General features: G+C 35.2%; 1 protein-coding gene across 12 annotated transcripts in view; it reads left to right on the top strand.

Annotated features, from left to right (window-relative positions):
- Positions 1–18,709, top strand: part of LOC145287793 (rho GTPase-activating protein 45-like) — a 329,642-nt gene that overhangs the window by 40,376 nt on the left and 270,557 nt on the right. Inside the window, exon 1 of one of the 12 annotated variants that reach the window (XM_080135628.1) lies at positions 18,359–18,472. The exons of the other annotated variants lie outside the window; for them this stretch is intronic. Within the exon in view, the coding sequence (XP_079991754.1) occupies positions 18,467–18,472 (6 nt within the window). The 5' untranslated portion in view covers positions 18,359–18,466. Of the gene's footprint in view, positions 1–18,358; positions 18,473–18,709 lie in introns of those variants that run through there. 12 annotated transcript variants of the gene reach the window in all.

Raw genomic sequence — 18,709 nt, 5'->3', positions numbered from 1 at the left:
CTCCACCTGATGTCTAGAATGTGTCTCAGGAATTTCTGGTGCACTCTCTCCATGACTTTTATGTGTCTACCATAAGTTGTCTCAGAAGCGTAAAGCAAGGATGGTAAAATACAAGATTGATAGACACTGATCTTTGTATGAAGAGTTATAGTCCTGTCAGACCATACTCGCTTCTCTAAGCCACCAAAAGCCTTAGTGGCACGCTGTATCCTATAGTTGACCTCAGCATCCAGGGTTCCGTCTCTGGCAAGAGTACTACCCAAATACACAAATGTGTCAACCACGGCAAGTCTCTGGTTGTTGACAAAAATATTTGGTTCCACATACAAACCACTGGGTGGAGGTGTGAACATGACCTTAATCTTCTTAAGACTAATAGTAAGCCCAAAAGACGCACAGGCCCCTGAAAACAGATCCATGATACCTTGCATATCTCTCTCACTATGGGCTACGAGATTGGCGTCATCTGCATAAAGCAATTCACGAACCAGGTGCTCAAAGGTCCTTGTAGAAGCATGAAAACGACGAAGATCAAAGACCTTACCTGTGGTTCTGAAATGCAAACAAGCCCCCAGAAAACATTCCCTAAAGGCATAGGAAAGCATAGTTGCAAAATAAATATAAAAAAGTGTAGGTGCTGGGATATCACCCTGCTTTACACCATTGTCAACTGAGATAGGTTCTGATAGGCATCCATTGAAGTTCAGGCGAGCCTTCATATTAGTGTGGAGCTCCCTGAGTAATCGTATAAATTGAGGTGGGCATTCCAACTTCCCCAGAATTATCCATAAGGCATTTCTGTTCACCGTATCGAAAGCCTTGGTCAAATCAACAAAAACCTGATAAAGTGGAACACGCTGTTCAGTACATTTCTCCTGCAACTGCCGAGCAGAGAAGATCATTCCGTGGTTCGTCTGCCAGAACGAAAGCCACTTTGGCTTTCTGCAATGACGGATGGACAAATATACTTTAACAATCTATTGAGTAGAACTCTGGAAAATACTTTGCCAACTGCTCCCAATAAACTTATCCCACGATAACTTCCACAGTCGGTTCTGGACCTCTTTCTCTTGTACAACCCAATCCTGATGAACGGAAGCACCCTTCCAGACATCAGTAATAAGATGAAGAATTTCATGAACAAGCTTATCACCCCCATGTAAGAGGACTTCCACAGGAATACCATCAAGCCCTGGAGCCCTCCCAGCCTTCACTTCCTTGATTGCATCTCTAATTTCATTCTCAGATGGGAACTCAGACGTTTCATGGATAAATTTCACTCTCAGATGGGAACTCGGACATTTCATGGATAAAAATTCAGTGATGACGTCCTCATCAACATTAGAGGGGTTGTCAAAGAGATCAGAATCCAACGAAGGAGAATCTTGTTAGGATCCTTTATAAGGGCAATTCAATCACTTGAGAGTAGGGGAGATGTAGATAGTGTTTGAGGATCAAAAGCTTTTTTAAGCAAATGGTACCTGCGTTTGAAGTCTTTATGATCAAAAGCCATCTGGATTTGGTTGGCAAGTTTATCCCACCACTGATTCTTCATTTGGCGAAGTTGCTTTTGGAGAAGACACTTGTTTGCTTTAAGTGACTGTTGGAGGGTACGCGGGTATACCTACTACCTCAGGGAGATGAACGCCTCTGCCTTGCATAGTTCCAGGTCACCCTTGGGCAAGGTGCAGTACCTGTTAGCTTCCCTCTCAAGTTCTGGAGGGTTACTATTGTGAGAACAAGGGATATATATATATATATATATACATATGCATGTTTGTTTGCTTATGTGTATGTGTGTGTATATGTCCAGCTGCCGGAGAGTTTAAAACTCTGATAATAAAACATGCACACGCTGCCACTGCTCATATATGTATATGTCTCTCTCTCTCTCTCTCTCTCTCTCTCTCATATATATATATATATATATATATATATATACATACATACATACATTTCGACAATATGTACCATTTTTAGCTATTTTCTTTGCTCTTGTAAATGCACATGAGACAGGCAAAACGTTGAGTTATTGGGGCTTACTTTTCCATTTTTAATTCATACCATCAAATTTGTTTTCCCCCTTGTTAGAATTGCTGATGCATATGTCAACAAAAATAGTATGACATAATAGTCTGAATTTGCAGACAGCTGGAAAGAATGCTGACTTTTTAAATATTTAAATGTTGAATGTGTGTTCCTATCTCTCCTATTATATAAAAAAATTTTGTGCATGTGAGAGTTTGTTCTTTATGGACTCATAAACGACGGCTGGCCTTTTTTTTTTTTTTTTTTTTCTCACACAAATGTACTTTATGTGCCTGACAGTGTTCTTTGATAGGTTTTGTATTGGAATGTCTTTGATAAGTTCAAAAAATCCAATGAAAGAAGGAACAGGTAATTTTGATTAAAGTTAACGCCTTATACAACCTTACATGACAAGTGCATTTAACTTTGAGAAGTTATTAATACAGCAAAAGCAGGAAAGACTCTGCATATAAAATCAACTGCAAGTTCTTTGATGTGGCAGGGGCATATTCGAAATGAATGTTTTTGTTTAAAACACAATTGAATCCTGATACTTGACTTTTTCATTTTAAACTTTAATTCAAACCGTTATATATAAAGATAATTTTATAAAATCAACAGTAGGTTCTCTTCACTGCAGTGTAAACTACAATGTACTATGGGCTGTCACTGTGGGCAGGCATGTGAAGATTCTTCCCGGTGTACTGCAGTGGGTCGCCAACCAGAGCAGGCAATTAATTGATTTGTTTGAAAAATGGGAGATTTCACTGATAATAAAATATGGGAGGATGAAACTTTCATTAATCCTCATTCAATCCCCGGTAACATTGGGTCATCCAGCTAGTATATCTTAAATGAAAATTAAATTTTTTGTTTTTGTATGATGCAGCTGTGCGTCTGATCAAACAATTACAGGGTGACCCCCCCCCTCCAAAAAAACGGGCCCCAACCCTAATTAGGCCCCGTTTCTTAGTGTTTTGTCCGAATGAAATCAAACTTTGGTTATAACTAGTTTATTATATTCAAAACATCACATCAAAACATTAGGGTCTTTGGCCTTTTTTTCTCTGTTGACTGTAAAATGCTCAGAAAAACAATTGAATGTCCTCTGTTTTCAGGGGGAGGGGGTCACCCTGTATAATTCTTCACTTCTGAAAGCAGTGTATCCTTCGACCTTCCTGAAATTGCACAGTTTCGAATCTTGGAATCTTTGTCGAACCGAGGAACTGATACAGAACTTCGAATTAAACTTTTTATTTAATCTGTAAGAGTATATTGTTCTTGTTCTGTCAGCCACCTTGGTCCAAAGATTTACTTAAAACATATTTTTTGTATTAAGTTTTGAAATAGTATTAGATGAGGATTAATAATTGGTATTTAAAAAAAATGTTGTTTTTTTTATTTAGATTATTTTCACTACTATTCTCATCCTAGATATTATTCTTGCAACGTTTTGGCGGTTGTAACCTCTATCCTTCTTTCGATGTATCTTGTAGAACTCTGGGAATCTTTCTGTTGAACATCGGCTTTAACGTAAGAATAACTTTCAAAATGAGAATGGTCATACAAAAGACCCAAATCGAAATATCTTTCGTAATTGACCTTTTTGATTTTTTGAGATGAGGAGTGGTTATTCGTATTATTTGGAGTCATCAAACCACTGTTCTTATCTTGAGTGTGATTTTCACAACTTTTCGGTCGATGTAACCTCTGACCTTCTTCAGGTGTATCCTGTTGAACTCAGGAATGGACCTGTGGTGCAGTGGTTAGAGTACTTGGAAAATCAATTGTAAAAGTAATATTCACCTGAAGGTTGAAGGTTCAATTCTCAGTGTGGGCGATCGAAAAATACAATTGCGAACTACTTGAGACGTCTATGGCTGACGGAACAAGAGCATCATACCCCTGTAAAGTAAATAAACGGTTCTGTTTGAAATTCCATCCAAATTCCTGAGTTTGACACAAACATCCTTGAGTTTGACGAGATAGACTTGAAGAAGGTCGGAGGTTAAAGCGAATGAAACGTTTTGAAGATCACGAAGATGAGAACAGTAGTTTGCTGAATCCAAATAATACAAATCTTTTATAATTCTTACCATTCTTATGCTATGGGGCAAAAGTTGACCTTACCATGACTATCGTAATACGATGGCCGTGACCTTACTCACGGTTTGTTTCACACGCACCCTATCACTATGTCATATTTTTTACCCTTTTTATTAGAAAAAAATGTTGTTTTTTTCTTTAATCTGAATTTGCGAACAGCTGAATAAAAAATGCTGACATTTTTTTTTTTTCATGTGGAATGTGTAAAAATGTAAAGTGGAAATTTAGATTTTTTTTTTTTTTTCTGAATGATTCATATGCAATTTGTGTGAGGCAGATATTTTTTTTTTTTTTTTTTTTTTTTTACAAAGGCGTCACCACATTATCAAGGCCCAGAGGCCACTCAAGGATAAGGGTTAAAGAGTGTACAGTAGAAATTGGTCAATATCGTAATCATTAGTAATGAAAATTTGGTAAATTTAATAACTTATATGGAACGGCTCATCAAGAACTTATTTACTTTAGACTTGAACACAACCATATTGTAGTCAGCCGGAAAGCAGGAAAACGGAAGACAATTCCACAGGCGTGCAGTTCTAAGAAAGAAGCTTTGTTCATGGAATCTACGTTTAGGTTTAGGCACAGATAAAGAGTGGGGGAAATTATTGATAGTGTTTACAGCTAGACGAGTGTTTCTTGTGAAAGTTTGGCGAGGGGGGACCATAGATTGAAGCTCAGTTGAACACTTTCCATGAAAATAACGATACATCAGAGACAAAACTCGCAACATCTCTTCTGTGAGATAGAGGTTGCAAGGAGGAGAAAAGGACATCTCCTACGAGGCTACGAAGTCTATTTTGAACTCTATCAAGGCAGGACAAGTCCTTTCTAGCAGCTCCTGCCCAGATGTGGCAACAGTATTCCATCCTTGGACGTACCTGGCTCTTATATAGGTAGAGAATAGCATCAGCAGTGAGATATCTACTGGATCGATAGAAAGATCCCACCATTTTTCCAGCGGCCTTGGCAACAGATTTGATATACGTGTTCCATTTAAGATCAGGAGTAATGGTCAAGCCCAGAAGCTTGTCAAAACTTGAGGCCTCCTGAAGACGAGAGCCATTCATTTCAATTGATGACAAATGTGAATTAGAATGTTGATGATGTAAGGAGAGAAGCTTGGTTTTAGATGCATTAAAAGTAACCAGCCACTCCTTTCCCCATTGTACTACGTGCTCAAGATCAGAGGAGAGAGAATTGGAGAGAACTTGGTCATTTACTGTCTTAGATGTGCTACCATAAATGGTAGTGTCGTCAGCATAAATGTCTACAAATGATGTAAGGATATGATTTGGAAGATCATTAATGTAGATCAGGAAAAGAGTTGGGCCCAGGATGGATCCCTGAGGGACACCGGCATTAATACTGTGAGCTTCTGATTTTTGCCCCTCAACTACTACTCTTATGAACCTATCAGAAAGAAATGATTTAATAATTGAGAAGACTTTTCCAGCTATACCATAGCTAGCGATCTTATGAAGTAAACCTTTATGCCATACCCTATCAAAGGCTTTAGATATGTCAAGAGCAATTGCCCTAGAAAGATTGCCACCGTCGAGAGATTTGCTAATCCTATGCGATATAACTGTAAGGACATCTGCTGTAGATCTAGCAGAACGGAAACCATATTGAGTGTCACTAAGAAGGTTATTTTTGTTGAGATGTTTGATTACTTCTGTATTTAACACAGATTCTAGCAACTTACTCATGACGCACAGGAGACTTATTGGCCTGTACTGAGAGGGGGATGAGCGATCACCTGAATTCTTAAATACAGGGCATACTGATGAGATTTTCCACGGAGATGGGAAACTATTCCCCTTAAGACAACGTTTAAACAGTTTTGTAAGTATGGGCGCTAATTCAGGTTGAAGTTTTTTGAGTACTATAATTGGAATACCGTCAGGGCCAGTTGCTTTACTCGAATCAAGGTTTTTGATTAGCTTCGCAACATCACATACAGATATACGTATATCACATAGCGTGTTTTCTGATACAGGAGGAAATAGTGGGGGTTGGCGGTCTTGGTCGCAAAGGGTAGAATTAGCTGCAAAGTTCTTGACAAAGAGTTTGGCTTTGTCTGATGCTGACGAGATTACCTCAGGTCCATTGATAATAGTTGGGATGGAGCACACGCTTCTGTTCAGGATTCTGTTTGCTATTTGCCAAAACTGGTGGGAACCAAGCCGCTGCTCAGCTACTTTGGACTTAACAGATTGAGCATACAACACTCTTGCGTTCCTTATTACTTTCTTACAATGGTTGCTGGCAGTCCTGAAAACGGCTTTAGTTTCCATACATCTATTACGTTTGAAGCAGTGGAAAAAGTGATTTCTGTGCGCAATGGCAGCAGCACATTCTGGAGAGAACCATGGCTGGCTGTTAGGTTTTTGCTGAAACTTTTTAGAGGGTATGAAATGGTCAATACCTACAATTAACCATTCAGTTAGGTCTAATACTATAGAGGACACATCCTTTTTAAACATGGAATGCAGAGGTAGATCAGATATAAATGTACGGAAGCTATCCCAGTCAGCCTTAGTGTATCGATATACTGTACGATGAAGAGGTACGTCTGGGGACTTATTACATTTCATTTTTATCTTGATTGATACAACAGAGTGGTCGGAAGATCCAAGAGGCGACAGAACAGAAACTGAACATAGTTCAGGGCAAGTTGTGAGAAAAAGGTCTAGTAGGCTCATTCTAACATTTAAAAACTTTATTGGTTATCTTTATTAGTAACAATGTAAAAAAAAAAAAAAAAAAAAAGGAAAGGATTAGTAATAGCATTAGTCCATCCGTATGGATGGAGAAAAGGTTAGGCAATTCTATTAGAAGAGAAAGAGTTCATGTACATATGTTGAAGGTTGGGTCTGGCGGTAGCCATGATTAATTCCTCTTGATGAACTCAAATCCAGGCCCAAAAACCCAGATGGGTTCTGTTGCAGATTGGTCTGAGTCCCGTGAATTGTCATCAGGACCTAGAACCGGAAAAGAGGAGAGAGTTGCCATGTGTCTAACCTTTTTAGAAACTCTGTTATCTGCTCAGCTCACCTAAGAGACGGCCTCTGATTGGACAAAGAAGTTGACTTCTAGCACCAGTCAGCACTGAACTTTATAAACCAAAGATTCAAATCGGTAAACTTCACATATATGATTCTTCATTTCTGAAAGCAGTATAACTTTAGACATACTTTCTTCCTTTAGATGCATTGTTTCGAATTTTGGAATTTTTGTTGAACCCAGAATATCCATCTTGAAGCCTTTATTTAATCTGCAAGCGTAAATTGTTCAATGATGTTTTTTTTACCTTTAGTATTGGTAAAATGTAGCATTATTTTTAATTGTCAATGTGAACATGCGTCAGTGTGTGTTCACTACAAAGGCTGTGACCGTTCGCCTGTTGCACGGGTCCTAAAGCTGTTGCTCAATTCTTATGCCAGTCACAATGTCAATTGTATAGGTTCTATCAATGGGGCAACAGGAAAATTCTTCTTCCAAATAAAATTACAACTCAAAAATAAATAACAAAGGATTTTTTGAAGTTACAATGATACTCGCTTTCTTTTACTGAATAACAGATTTGTAAATTATAATTTTTAGCTCATCCAAATTAAAACACAATAATAGCTCATAGCCCAAGGGCCCATTTCTGTCATTCTCCCTCTCCCACATTCTCCCTCTCTCTTATTCTTTCCATCTCTCTCTCTCCGTAAAGGCAAACAAATCCAACTGGATATTCACTAGTGCTACCAGATCAGGCTGCCTGAAGATATTGGCTTCTTGAGACAACATTGATGCTTTTTGTTTTTCTACTTCCTTTTGCAAAGCTTAGTTATGTTCTCCAAAAACAACAACCCGCCTTTTCCCCCTTTTCCTTCTTCCCATTTCCCTTTTCTCTTTCTATCTCCCCTACTTCCTGACTGGTTTCCTAACTTAAAATGTACCAAACATTAATACTATAACCCTTTTCCCTCTCCCTTTGCAGAACTCATACATGTTGTACAGGGCAGGGAACAAAAACAATAAAACCCACTATAAAACAACCAAACCAAACACTACAAACTATCGATTGAAGATACAAAGAATTTGAAGAATAAAAACCTTCTACAAGATAACTAAATGAAACATGATTATTATTTCCAAAATATTTGGATTCGGCATTAAATAACCTGAAAAGGGGTTGATATGCCGTAAAACAAACCAAACCAAACCAACTGAATATTCATTTATCTCCCACTGCAAGAAATACAACACTAGTGTCGGAAATTGGGATTGAAAAGTCAGCGCTCCAGAGGAGGAGCACTCCGATCCTGCAAAAGATGCCTGTGCAACCCCATCGACATTCCTCAACAGAGGCGCCCTAGGTGATTACCAATAAGTTAACCTCTTTTCACAGAGAGAAGGCAAAGTCTAGGAGGCTGGACCTCCTAGTGTTATATTTTGAGTTTCATTAAAAGAGTCTTATTATAAGCGCAGTCTTAGAAAGAGTCTTATTAGAGTGTTTGTCGTTGAGAGAGAGTCTTATTAGAGTGTTTGTCGTTGAGAGAGAGTCTTATTACAAGTGATGCTGTTGAGAGAGATTTAGAGAGGGATGTTGTGAGACTTAGAGAGATTGTTCATGTTATGACGATTCATATATATTAAAAATGTTCTTTACTTAGACGTGTAGAAGAAGAAACTCTTAGGTTAATGAGATGGGTTGCTATGTGAAGCTCTTAGAGTGAGGAGATAGTGTTCAGACAGTCTTAGTGTAGATATGAGATGTAGATTCACATTGTGAATATGAGATGTGTATGTCACGACATTTTATAACACAGACATATATTAACAATTCACTTTACCTTTTTGTAAGAATCACAAACACAAAGACGAGCTTTATCAAAAACACATGATGGGTTTATTTCTTCACGACCGGCCGTGGTTTTCATCATCAAGAATTCAAAGCTTCACATTTTAGTGATCGTCTCGCTTCCTAGACGTTCAAATTCCCAGACCCTCTCTGAGTTTCTCACTGACTGTCTCTATCTCTAACTAACTCTCACTTCCTATATTGAGACATCCATGCATGTCTGGCCACGTGAGCAAAATTCACGTGTTTCAACATGCGCGACTTTGCACGTTTCCCGAACATTATGATTTCCCAATAACCTATTTTTTCTTTGATGTTTTTACAAAGGAATTCAACCTACATATCTAATTCATTTAACCCATATTTTATTATCCACATTCTTTCTAACAATTGAATAGTTTATTTATTATTTATTTCATCAGAATTAACAATTTACTGGACATTCCATTTGAACCTATTGTTCTTTAAAACTTATATCCAAGGTTCGATTTCTGCTTTCTCTCATTTTATTTTCATTTTAAGTAATCTCTCTATTTTTATACTTACATATTATGTAACACTAGAACTGCACAGATCCAGCACATGAAGAAATGCTGATTTTCAGCGACTGGTTCATCTTTACCTATTTTAATTTATAAAACTACAATTTTGACAGTTAAATGAGAATTTTTGTATCTTTTAATGCAACTCATAAATGTGTTTGTAAAGGGCCACATTCTTGGATTACTGTAAAAACCCATATATGTACATATATTTTTGTAAACATAAAAATACGCTTGTCGGTGTTGAACTATAGATTTGAGTTTTGCTGGTAGTTTAAAATCAATAAATATTTCTTGTTTCATCATTAATACGAGCCATGAAAAATTAAGTTCTAAACAAAGAAACACAATTTAAAGAATCATTTTTGGCATTGGAAAATAGGCACAAATTTTTCTAATACCGATTCTGATACCTTAAAAATTTATGATTTTTTAATTTAAAATTTTTTTTTTTATTTCTGATTCCGATTAATCATAGGTTATCAGCTAAAAAATATATATGAAACTTGGCCAGTGAGAGTTGAGGACATGCGTTGCATGGAGAGAAATGATATGAGAATGATATAATGTATGTATAATATGTTAAAGATACTTAGATCATTTGACATCAGAGGAAGACTAAATCTTGACAGTACAGGGGGATGTGTGCAGAACAGGAAACTTTGATGGTATGGTAATGTTGACAGAATGGATGAAAGTTCTTGGGTTAGTAGATGTATTATTTCATCATTAATACGAGCCATGTAAAAATTAAGCTCTAAACAAACAAAAGCAATTTAATGAATCGTTTTTAACATTTTTAACATTGAAAAATAATTACAAATTTTGTTGATCTTAAAAAGTTCCAATTTTTTTCAATTTCGTCCCAACACTAGTAGGTTATCAAATGAAAAAAAAAAATCTAATTTTGGAGTTTGTTAAAAAAACAAAACAAAAAAAAGCAACCAACTAAACCGGTTCTTTCGAATATTTACCAATCCAAACGAGTTCAAGTTTGGAAATTCTTCAAAAGTAAATGGTTACTTAATTTAAAAATCTTGTCAAATTATGTTCCTTTACTTAATCTGAAAGTAAATAAACGTATTCATTTAAAAAATACAGATATTCTTAGATTAAAATTTTTATTTTTTTTTTTAGATTTTGACCTACATTTTTAGCAGGACCTTCAAATTTAGTAATACCATTTACTTCAGAGGAGTTTCAAAACCGGAAGTCGTTTGGATCGGTAAATATGCTAAATCACCCAGAAATCTAAAAAATATTTAGATACGATCTCAGTAAGATCAAGCTGTAATTAAATACAGATAGCAAAACGAATCTAGACAACGTTTATCCTTAAACGAACCCTTGGATATAAATTTAAATAAAGAAATAAATGTTGGTTTCAGAAAGGGTTAGCTCCCTTGATCTCTTCAAACTAACAGAAATAGAATAAAATAAAAAGATAACTTTTATATATATAAGACTAGCAGGGCTACCCAATGTTGCCTGGGGCAAATTAATCTATTTCTATTAAAGCCTCCATCGCTCTACCTCTCTCTCCTGAACTCCATCTTTATCCTTCTCCTCTCAGCTTATTCTTCTCTTGCTGGAGGGAGGCGCGCACACACGCACACGCACACACACACACACACACACACACACACTTTCGTGGGCTTCATATTAGATCTGCTGCTCTATTTGCTTCTAAGGACTTTCAAAACCGGAATTTGTTTGGATTGGTAAATATGTGAAATTGTCACTTAATTTGACTCTGGTTCCTGTTTTTATGATTAAGTGATGGCAAATAGAATGATTTCTGACTACAAATAGGGGTTAAAAAATAACCCTCATAAATTTGACTCCTTAAAAGATTGCAGACCCCTGACTTTTGCTTGCCAATTCTACTACTTACAAATTCTGTTGATAACAGAAATGTTATTTATATTTTTGCAATGAACCAGTCCTCTTCTATAAATACTAAATTGTTCTCATCTCCCTTATCTCTTGGATCAGGGCTCTCCAAAGTTTTGGAACTAGGTGGGGTGCGGGGCATATTGCTGACTTTTTAGAGCTATGTGGACCAAAATAATTAAAAAAAAAAAAAAAAATAACCTGGACGTGTTTTATATCGTTTTGCTTATTAACTGTGCTTTATAGTGAAAATGGTTCTCCAAAACCTCATTTTTTTTTTAATCATTTTTCTGAATGAAAAGAAAAACCACCACACTATTTTCACACATTTCTATTTTAAAAATTTTTCCGGAATATTTTTCCATAAGAGCTCTGCAGGCCGGATTAAAGACTTTGTTTGGAGACATTGGATATTCAATTTATAACATTATATAATCAATTCTTAATGCTACAATATTTCAAGTTATAAATTTATATATATATATTTTTTTTTTACCAGAATATCTTGTCCTTTTTTCCAGTTTTAACAACTAGTCCTTTACTTTTCTATATTTAAGCTTAACCATATTACTTTTCATGCTTGCATTTTTCTATTCTAATATATATATATATATATATATATATATAATGATGTCATTGTGAACAAACATATTGTTTTATTTTATATATATATATATAATAACGGTTCAACCTGGCTTTGCTCGGGCCCTATGTACTGTCCATAACTTTATGCGCATATGTATATATTAAAAAGTGTGCATATGTACTGTCATGCCTTTCTATATAACAGGCTGTCTCTACCATAGTGAAAAGTTGGTAGAGACAGCAGAGGTCAATTTTTTTTTAACTTTGACCCCAATTTTGACCCCTTAACATTTATTGTTTTGGGCTCAAATAAAATTAAAATATTTGACTCGTGTCCAGGTTACCTACATCTAAAATTTCAAGTGTTTAGATCCAAAATTAGTTGAGGAATTTGGTAGAGTCTGCAAAGGTCAACTCTTTCAACTCTGACCTCTTGGCAGCAGAATTTTTGCACAAAAAATGATTAAAAAGCTTGCTGCATGTCTGAATACCCTTTATGTAAAATTTCAAATGTTTAGACCCAAAATTGGCTTAATAGTTTACTAGAGATCGCAAAGATCGAATCTTTGGAACTTTGACCCCTTGGCAGTTAACTTTTCGGCCAAAAACCGATTTAAAAGCTTGCCTATGTCTGAATACACTTTATGTAAAATTTCAAATATTTAGACCAAAAATTGGCTGAGTAATTTCGTAGAGATTGCAGAGGTCAATTTTTTTAAAACTTTCATCCCAATTATGACCCCTTAGCTTTTATTGTTTTGGGCTCAGATCAAATTATAAAGTTAGATCCATGTCTAAGTGACCTGTATCTAAAATTTCAAGTGTTTAGACCAAAAATTAGCAGAGGAGTTTGGTAGTTTTCAAAGGTCAAATCGTTGAACTTTGACCCCCTTAATAGCAAAATTTCTGGCCGAAAACCGATTAAAAACATTTTTTCCAAATCTCAATATCCCGTATGTCAAATCTTGAGTCTGTAGACCGAAAATTAACAGAGTTATTTAGTAGGGAAATGTACACACACACACGTTTTCACTTTTATATAAATATATATATATATATATATATATACTAGCAGTATTACCCGACCTTGGTTGGGGGTTGGTTTAATGTCATTTTTATGCTTTTATGTGTAAGATAAAATAAATATGCAAAAAATATAAATTTTTGAAAAAAAATCTCAATCGAAATTTATGAGAAGATTAAATGAGGAAAGAGAGAATTTTAAATAAGTGTTCGTAAATGCATAAGTATTGTATAAGCAATGTGGGTTTATTGTTGTTATGCAGGGTGTTTTGTTTTGATTAGTTAGTCAAAGAAAAAATCATTTTTGGTAAGTTAATGAATTTGTATTTGTATAAATAAATGTTATTTAAAGTGTTAATTAAAGTCAAGTTAATGAAAAAAACGTAAGAACTATTTTTTTTCCAAATAACGGAACAACGATAAGAAGTTACGTTGTCAAAAAGAAAAAGAAAACATGCTGTAATGGTCGTGTGTGCATGCACTGTGAAGTGTGTAGTAATACGAACAATTCCATAACATATATAACGGTGTCAGCATTGGTCTGGCTCGTCGCTAAGCAACGACCTGGAAAAATGGCCGGTCATTTTCATTTGCATACGTACAATAATACATAGCGAATATCTGTTGCCGATACTTGTTGGAAATATTTCGATGCCAAAACCTAGCTTAAAACACTTCAGGACAAGATCAAAGTGTAGTATCTGTTCTTCAGATGCTGCACTTCAATTTCTTGTTCTCTGTCTCAGTGGAAGAGAAATCTTTCACGAGTGAGACAATTTTTATTTTTGTTCCTTTTCTCCACATTAAAAAACGACCCTGGTGTCTAACTCTGTCCTGTGGGGAGGCATTGTAAATAGGAACCTAGCTTAAAACACTGCCAGGCACACCAAGTACCTTTGCATGAAATTTCATAAAAATTGGTCAAGCCGTTTTTGAGTCTATAATGAACAAACTCGCATACACACAGACAAAATTACATTTATATAATTGTGTATATATATATATATATTATAATAAATCCGTATTCCTGTCTGTTCACGATGATGTCATAGCGTATGTATGTATATGCTATGACCTCATATATGATGCCATAGCATATACGTTCTGACCTGGGAGTTCTTGGTATATACAGCTGGTATATAATACATACTCATATTTATGTATATATAAACAAATGGAAAAATCATTTATCTAGGTACCATAAAGTCTCATCAGCACCTGCAATTATAATAGTGTTTTGCTCCCAGATGCTTCTTTCAGACAAGAAAAACCTTTTTTATTATCTTCTGATACTGAGAACACATTTCTTGGATGTTAGTTTCTATTTAGTTCATATTAAAATTTCCCAGTGAGGTTTTGCATTTGTTGCGTTGACTGTTTCACGCTATATATAAGTCTGCTAGCATTGATTCTTATTGGTTAGTTTTGGGGTTAGCATTTCCAGGTAACTTCACAATTGATTCTAACAAAGTGTTTGGTAGGGCTACTCCCAAATTTCTGTCTGCTATGTTGACGAGGTGGTTGATAGACATTTCTTCCATATTCTGTGCCAAGATTAGCCGCATGTTGGTTAACAGCTGCCGGAAAAAAAAAAAAAAAAAAAAAAAACATAGCTGTTTCGTTATATTGTCTTTCAGCTTATTTTCTCCAAAAAGTTGCTGCATCTTCTTTAAAAATTGTGAGGTTTTTGGTCTCTTAACTTACCAGAATTTAGTAGTTGGTGCAGTGCTTTCTTTTCTTTTTTTTTTTTTACGTGGAAATATGTTTGATTAATTCCGCCTTCAGTATCTGGTAACTGTCTCTTGGAGGCAGAGAAATCACAAGGTTGTCTGAGTGCTATATGCTCACCATATATAAAAAATGTGATGTAAATTCAATGTTGAACTTGATTAAAAAAACAAAAAGAAACATCTTTATTAAGTATGTACTCATCTTCAAATGAAAGTCATATTCCAGAAATCATGTAAAATCATTAAGTAGTTGATTTTTTTTTTTTTAACCAAGAAAATCGAGTTTTAGGAGTAAGCAATAATGTTGTTTCAGTCCGCCATATTTAATAAAGGGAGACAAATCAATTCGAACTACAGATCAAAATCAGTCTTGTAATGGCTATGATTTACTATTAAAATCACTAAAACATTTTGTATATGAAAAAGCTACTTTATCAATTTACATAACTTTTGGAATATGACATTTTTCATTATGTAGATTATATAAAAAATTTTTTCTGTATCTTTGGTTTCTTAATTAGGTTGAATTCTGGACTTGGTTTAAAAATGCATATTTGATGCGGTTATTTATTTTATATTTTTGTTTCAAATTCTGATCCGATGTAACAAAATCACAAAACTTGAGTAATTTTGCCAAAATATAGACTTGGTTGCCAAGTACGAATTTACTGTGTAAGTTGAAGTATTTGTTAACGTAGATTTCCATGCCATTTTTCTTTGCTGATCACGTCTGGGTCACCAATTGTTAGAGCATTTCTTTTCTTTTTCAATTTTCACTCCAAACAAGGCACAGTGCCACTTTGAAGTAGCAGACTACTATCAGGGACATAAGTTGCAAGGAGATGAGCAACAAGATGTCTGTTCACATTACACTTGAACTTCTGCATATCAGTACAGTTGGGAAAATAAAATCTCAGAAGAGAGTTCCAAAGTCTAGCAGTTCTGGGGAAGAAACTATTAGAGTAGAAGGCTTTCTTACACCTAGAGAGCTCTACTGTGTAGGGGTGGAGTTTAGGTGCTTGTTGGGTTTGTCGGAGGTATTTACGTCGAGGGGGTACAAGTGCTTTTAGTTCGTCAGAATATTCACCATTAAAATACTAGTAGAACTCACACATTTTTATTTGTTTCAGTGAAGGTTTAGTTGGAAAGTGTTGATGTCTAATACTCATATTTAAAATTTCACACAAATTTGGATTTTTCCGAAGCTTTTATGATGAAAGAACAAGATGCACATTTTGTTGAGTGTAAATAATAAGTGCAGATTTTTTTTTTTTTTTTTTTTTTTTTTAATAAATTTAATGAAATTTTTTAATGTATAAAATTCTCTGAAGAAGACAATGGAAGTGATCTTAAATCTCTACATGCCACCACCACATCTAAGCGATTCCTGGGGTAGAACTCTCTTGAAACTTCCAAATAGGTATACCTGATTTTAATGAAATTTAAGCTAAATGTATGACATTAATTTAGAAAAGTTTTTCCAACATTTCAGCTTCTTTTAACTATATTAGGAGTGAATACGAAAGAAGGGAGGGAGCAGTAAAAGCGAATGAAGTAGTATGGTGTTATGAGCATAGTAAAAATGTGTATAATAGTGGTTCTTATTCAATCCCAAACAATGTCGGGTCTTCCAGCTAATAATCTAATATATAAAAGGCTATATGTCTGTCTGTCTGTTTCCATATTTTCAAAATCTGAAATAGTTTTTAAGGGGTCAAAATTGAAAAAAAAAATCGTTATATATTTTGTTAGTTTATTTTTAATTTTAATTTTTAATCTAGTTCATATGTGTGTCATGTTGGTACAGGTTTGAATGCTACAGTTTTGGTTTCGATTCCAGCTGATGGCACCCAAATACTTTTTTTTTTTTTTTTTTTACTTTTGAAATCACGACTCTATAATAATATATATGAAATCTGGACAAATTAAATTATTATATTTAAGCGTATCTTATGAATGGGCAAAGCTGCCCCCCCCCCGCTAGTAAATAAATAAATAAAAAATAAATGTGTAAAGTTACCTAATGTGAGAAAAACAAATACACATGAAGATGTCTCATAATTTTTATTTTTATTTTTTTTTAGTTTTTACTTAGAGGTGTCCTTTTTTATCAAAGCCCAGAGGTCACTCTAGGATAAAGGTTAATGAGTGTTAGGTAGACGGTGAGATAACACCGTGATGATCAGTAATGGTGGAATTTTGGTAGGACAGTTCAGCAAGAACCAGTGGCGTATCTAGGGTATGGCAGGCATGGCCTGTGCCATGGGCGCCACTCTGACATGGGTGCAAAAATTGCTTGACAAAAATTAAAATTAGTAGTATATAAATTATTAAGAAGGGGCGCACATTCAAACTTTGCCATGGGCGCCATTTTACATAGGTACGCCACTGGCAAGAACTTATGTACATTAAACTTTTTATAGTCAGTTGGGAAGCAAATCCATGATATTGTGTTCCATACATGGATAGTTCTAGTAAAGAAACTTTGCTCATGGAATTTTGGTTTAGTTTTAGGCACAGATAGCGAATGAAGGAAATGTTGACTGTTGTTGTAGATAGATGAGTGTTTGTAGCAAATGTTTTACAGGAGAGACTGTAGATTGGAGCTCAGTCGAGCACCTACCATAAAACTAAGTAGAGAGCAGAGACAGACTCGCAACGTCTCTTCTGTGAGAAAGAGGAAGTAGGTAGGTGGACAAGTTCTCACTCACTAGATTTCGAAGATGATTTTGTACCCTAAAAAGGTAGGAAAGGGTGCTCTTAGCAGCTCCTCTCCAGATTTGACAGCGATACTCCATCTATAATATAGATAAAAAAAAATGTAATTTGAAAACCATGTGTTACACACACATATGATTACACATACATACACATATACACGGAAACATTCGCCTAGATGCGCGCGCACACACACACACACAGACATGATGCACATATACACGCACACACATGCACATCTACTCACATACACATATATACCCACACATACATGCACGCACACACAGATTTTGTCTCAGTTTTATTAATACCGAGACGATATATGTCAGTAGATATTAAATTCTTGAACATGAATGATAAATGCTATTATTACTGTAGTAGTTTGGAAATAGGGTTTGTTAAAGGTTTATTATTATTATTATTATTATTATTATTATTATTATTATTATTATTATTATTATTATTATTAAGTTACTGAATCAAATAAATTAAGATTCGTTGAAAAAAAAAAAAAAGAAAGTTTTATAAGAATATTTAGTTTCATGTCAAACTTTTTTCTCCACGTCTGAAAGCTGATAATTTTTCTTTAAATAATAAAACAAAAATAATTCTGTAGCCCAGGAGAAACAAAAGGAGAGTGGATAACCAAAGTCGAGTAACATCCATGGTTGCCTACGAAGAATTAGTCATCAGTGTTACCGGTGGTGTGTGTGTGAGAGAGGTAGTGGTGGTGGTGGGGGGGGGGGGCTTTTAAGTACTGCAGTTGTTGGGGTGGGTGGGTCTATGGTAAGAAATGAAGAAGGGTTTTCCTGGAGTGATTACATAGCTGAGGAATGCTGGGGCGTGATGTTATGTTTCCAGGTGGAATTACTGAGAAACTCGGTGTTGGGATGAGTTCAATTATTATAAGTTGGGACAAGAACATGTGAGGTCAGGCCATAAAACTGGACTTAAAAGGAAGGAGAAGATATTAACGGTTCATTGAAATGAAGGTAAATGTTTTAGTTTCTTTCTTTTTTTTTTTTCCTTTTTCTTTTCTTTTTTTCTAAGTCTCCATTTGTAATGCTCGTTTGAACAATTTCTTTACTGTTTTACAATAGATTAGTTATTTGAATGCCATATTGGTTATATACAGCATAATCACATTGACACACCGGTTCTCGCCTGATCACCCAAGTTAAGCAATTGATCTGTTAGTACCAGATGGGTGACCATTTGGGAATTCTAGA

Source organism: Euprymna scolopes, chromosome 11, assembly GCF_053919585.1.
Source record: "Euprymna scolopes isolate OS-2025 chromosome 11, ASM5391958v1, whole genome shotgun sequence".
In the NCBI taxonomy this organism is placed as follows: Eukaryota; Metazoa; Mollusca; class Cephalopoda; order Sepiida; family Sepiolidae; genus Euprymna; species Euprymna scolopes.
This window is presented reverse-complemented; position numbering and strand designations above follow the sequence as displayed.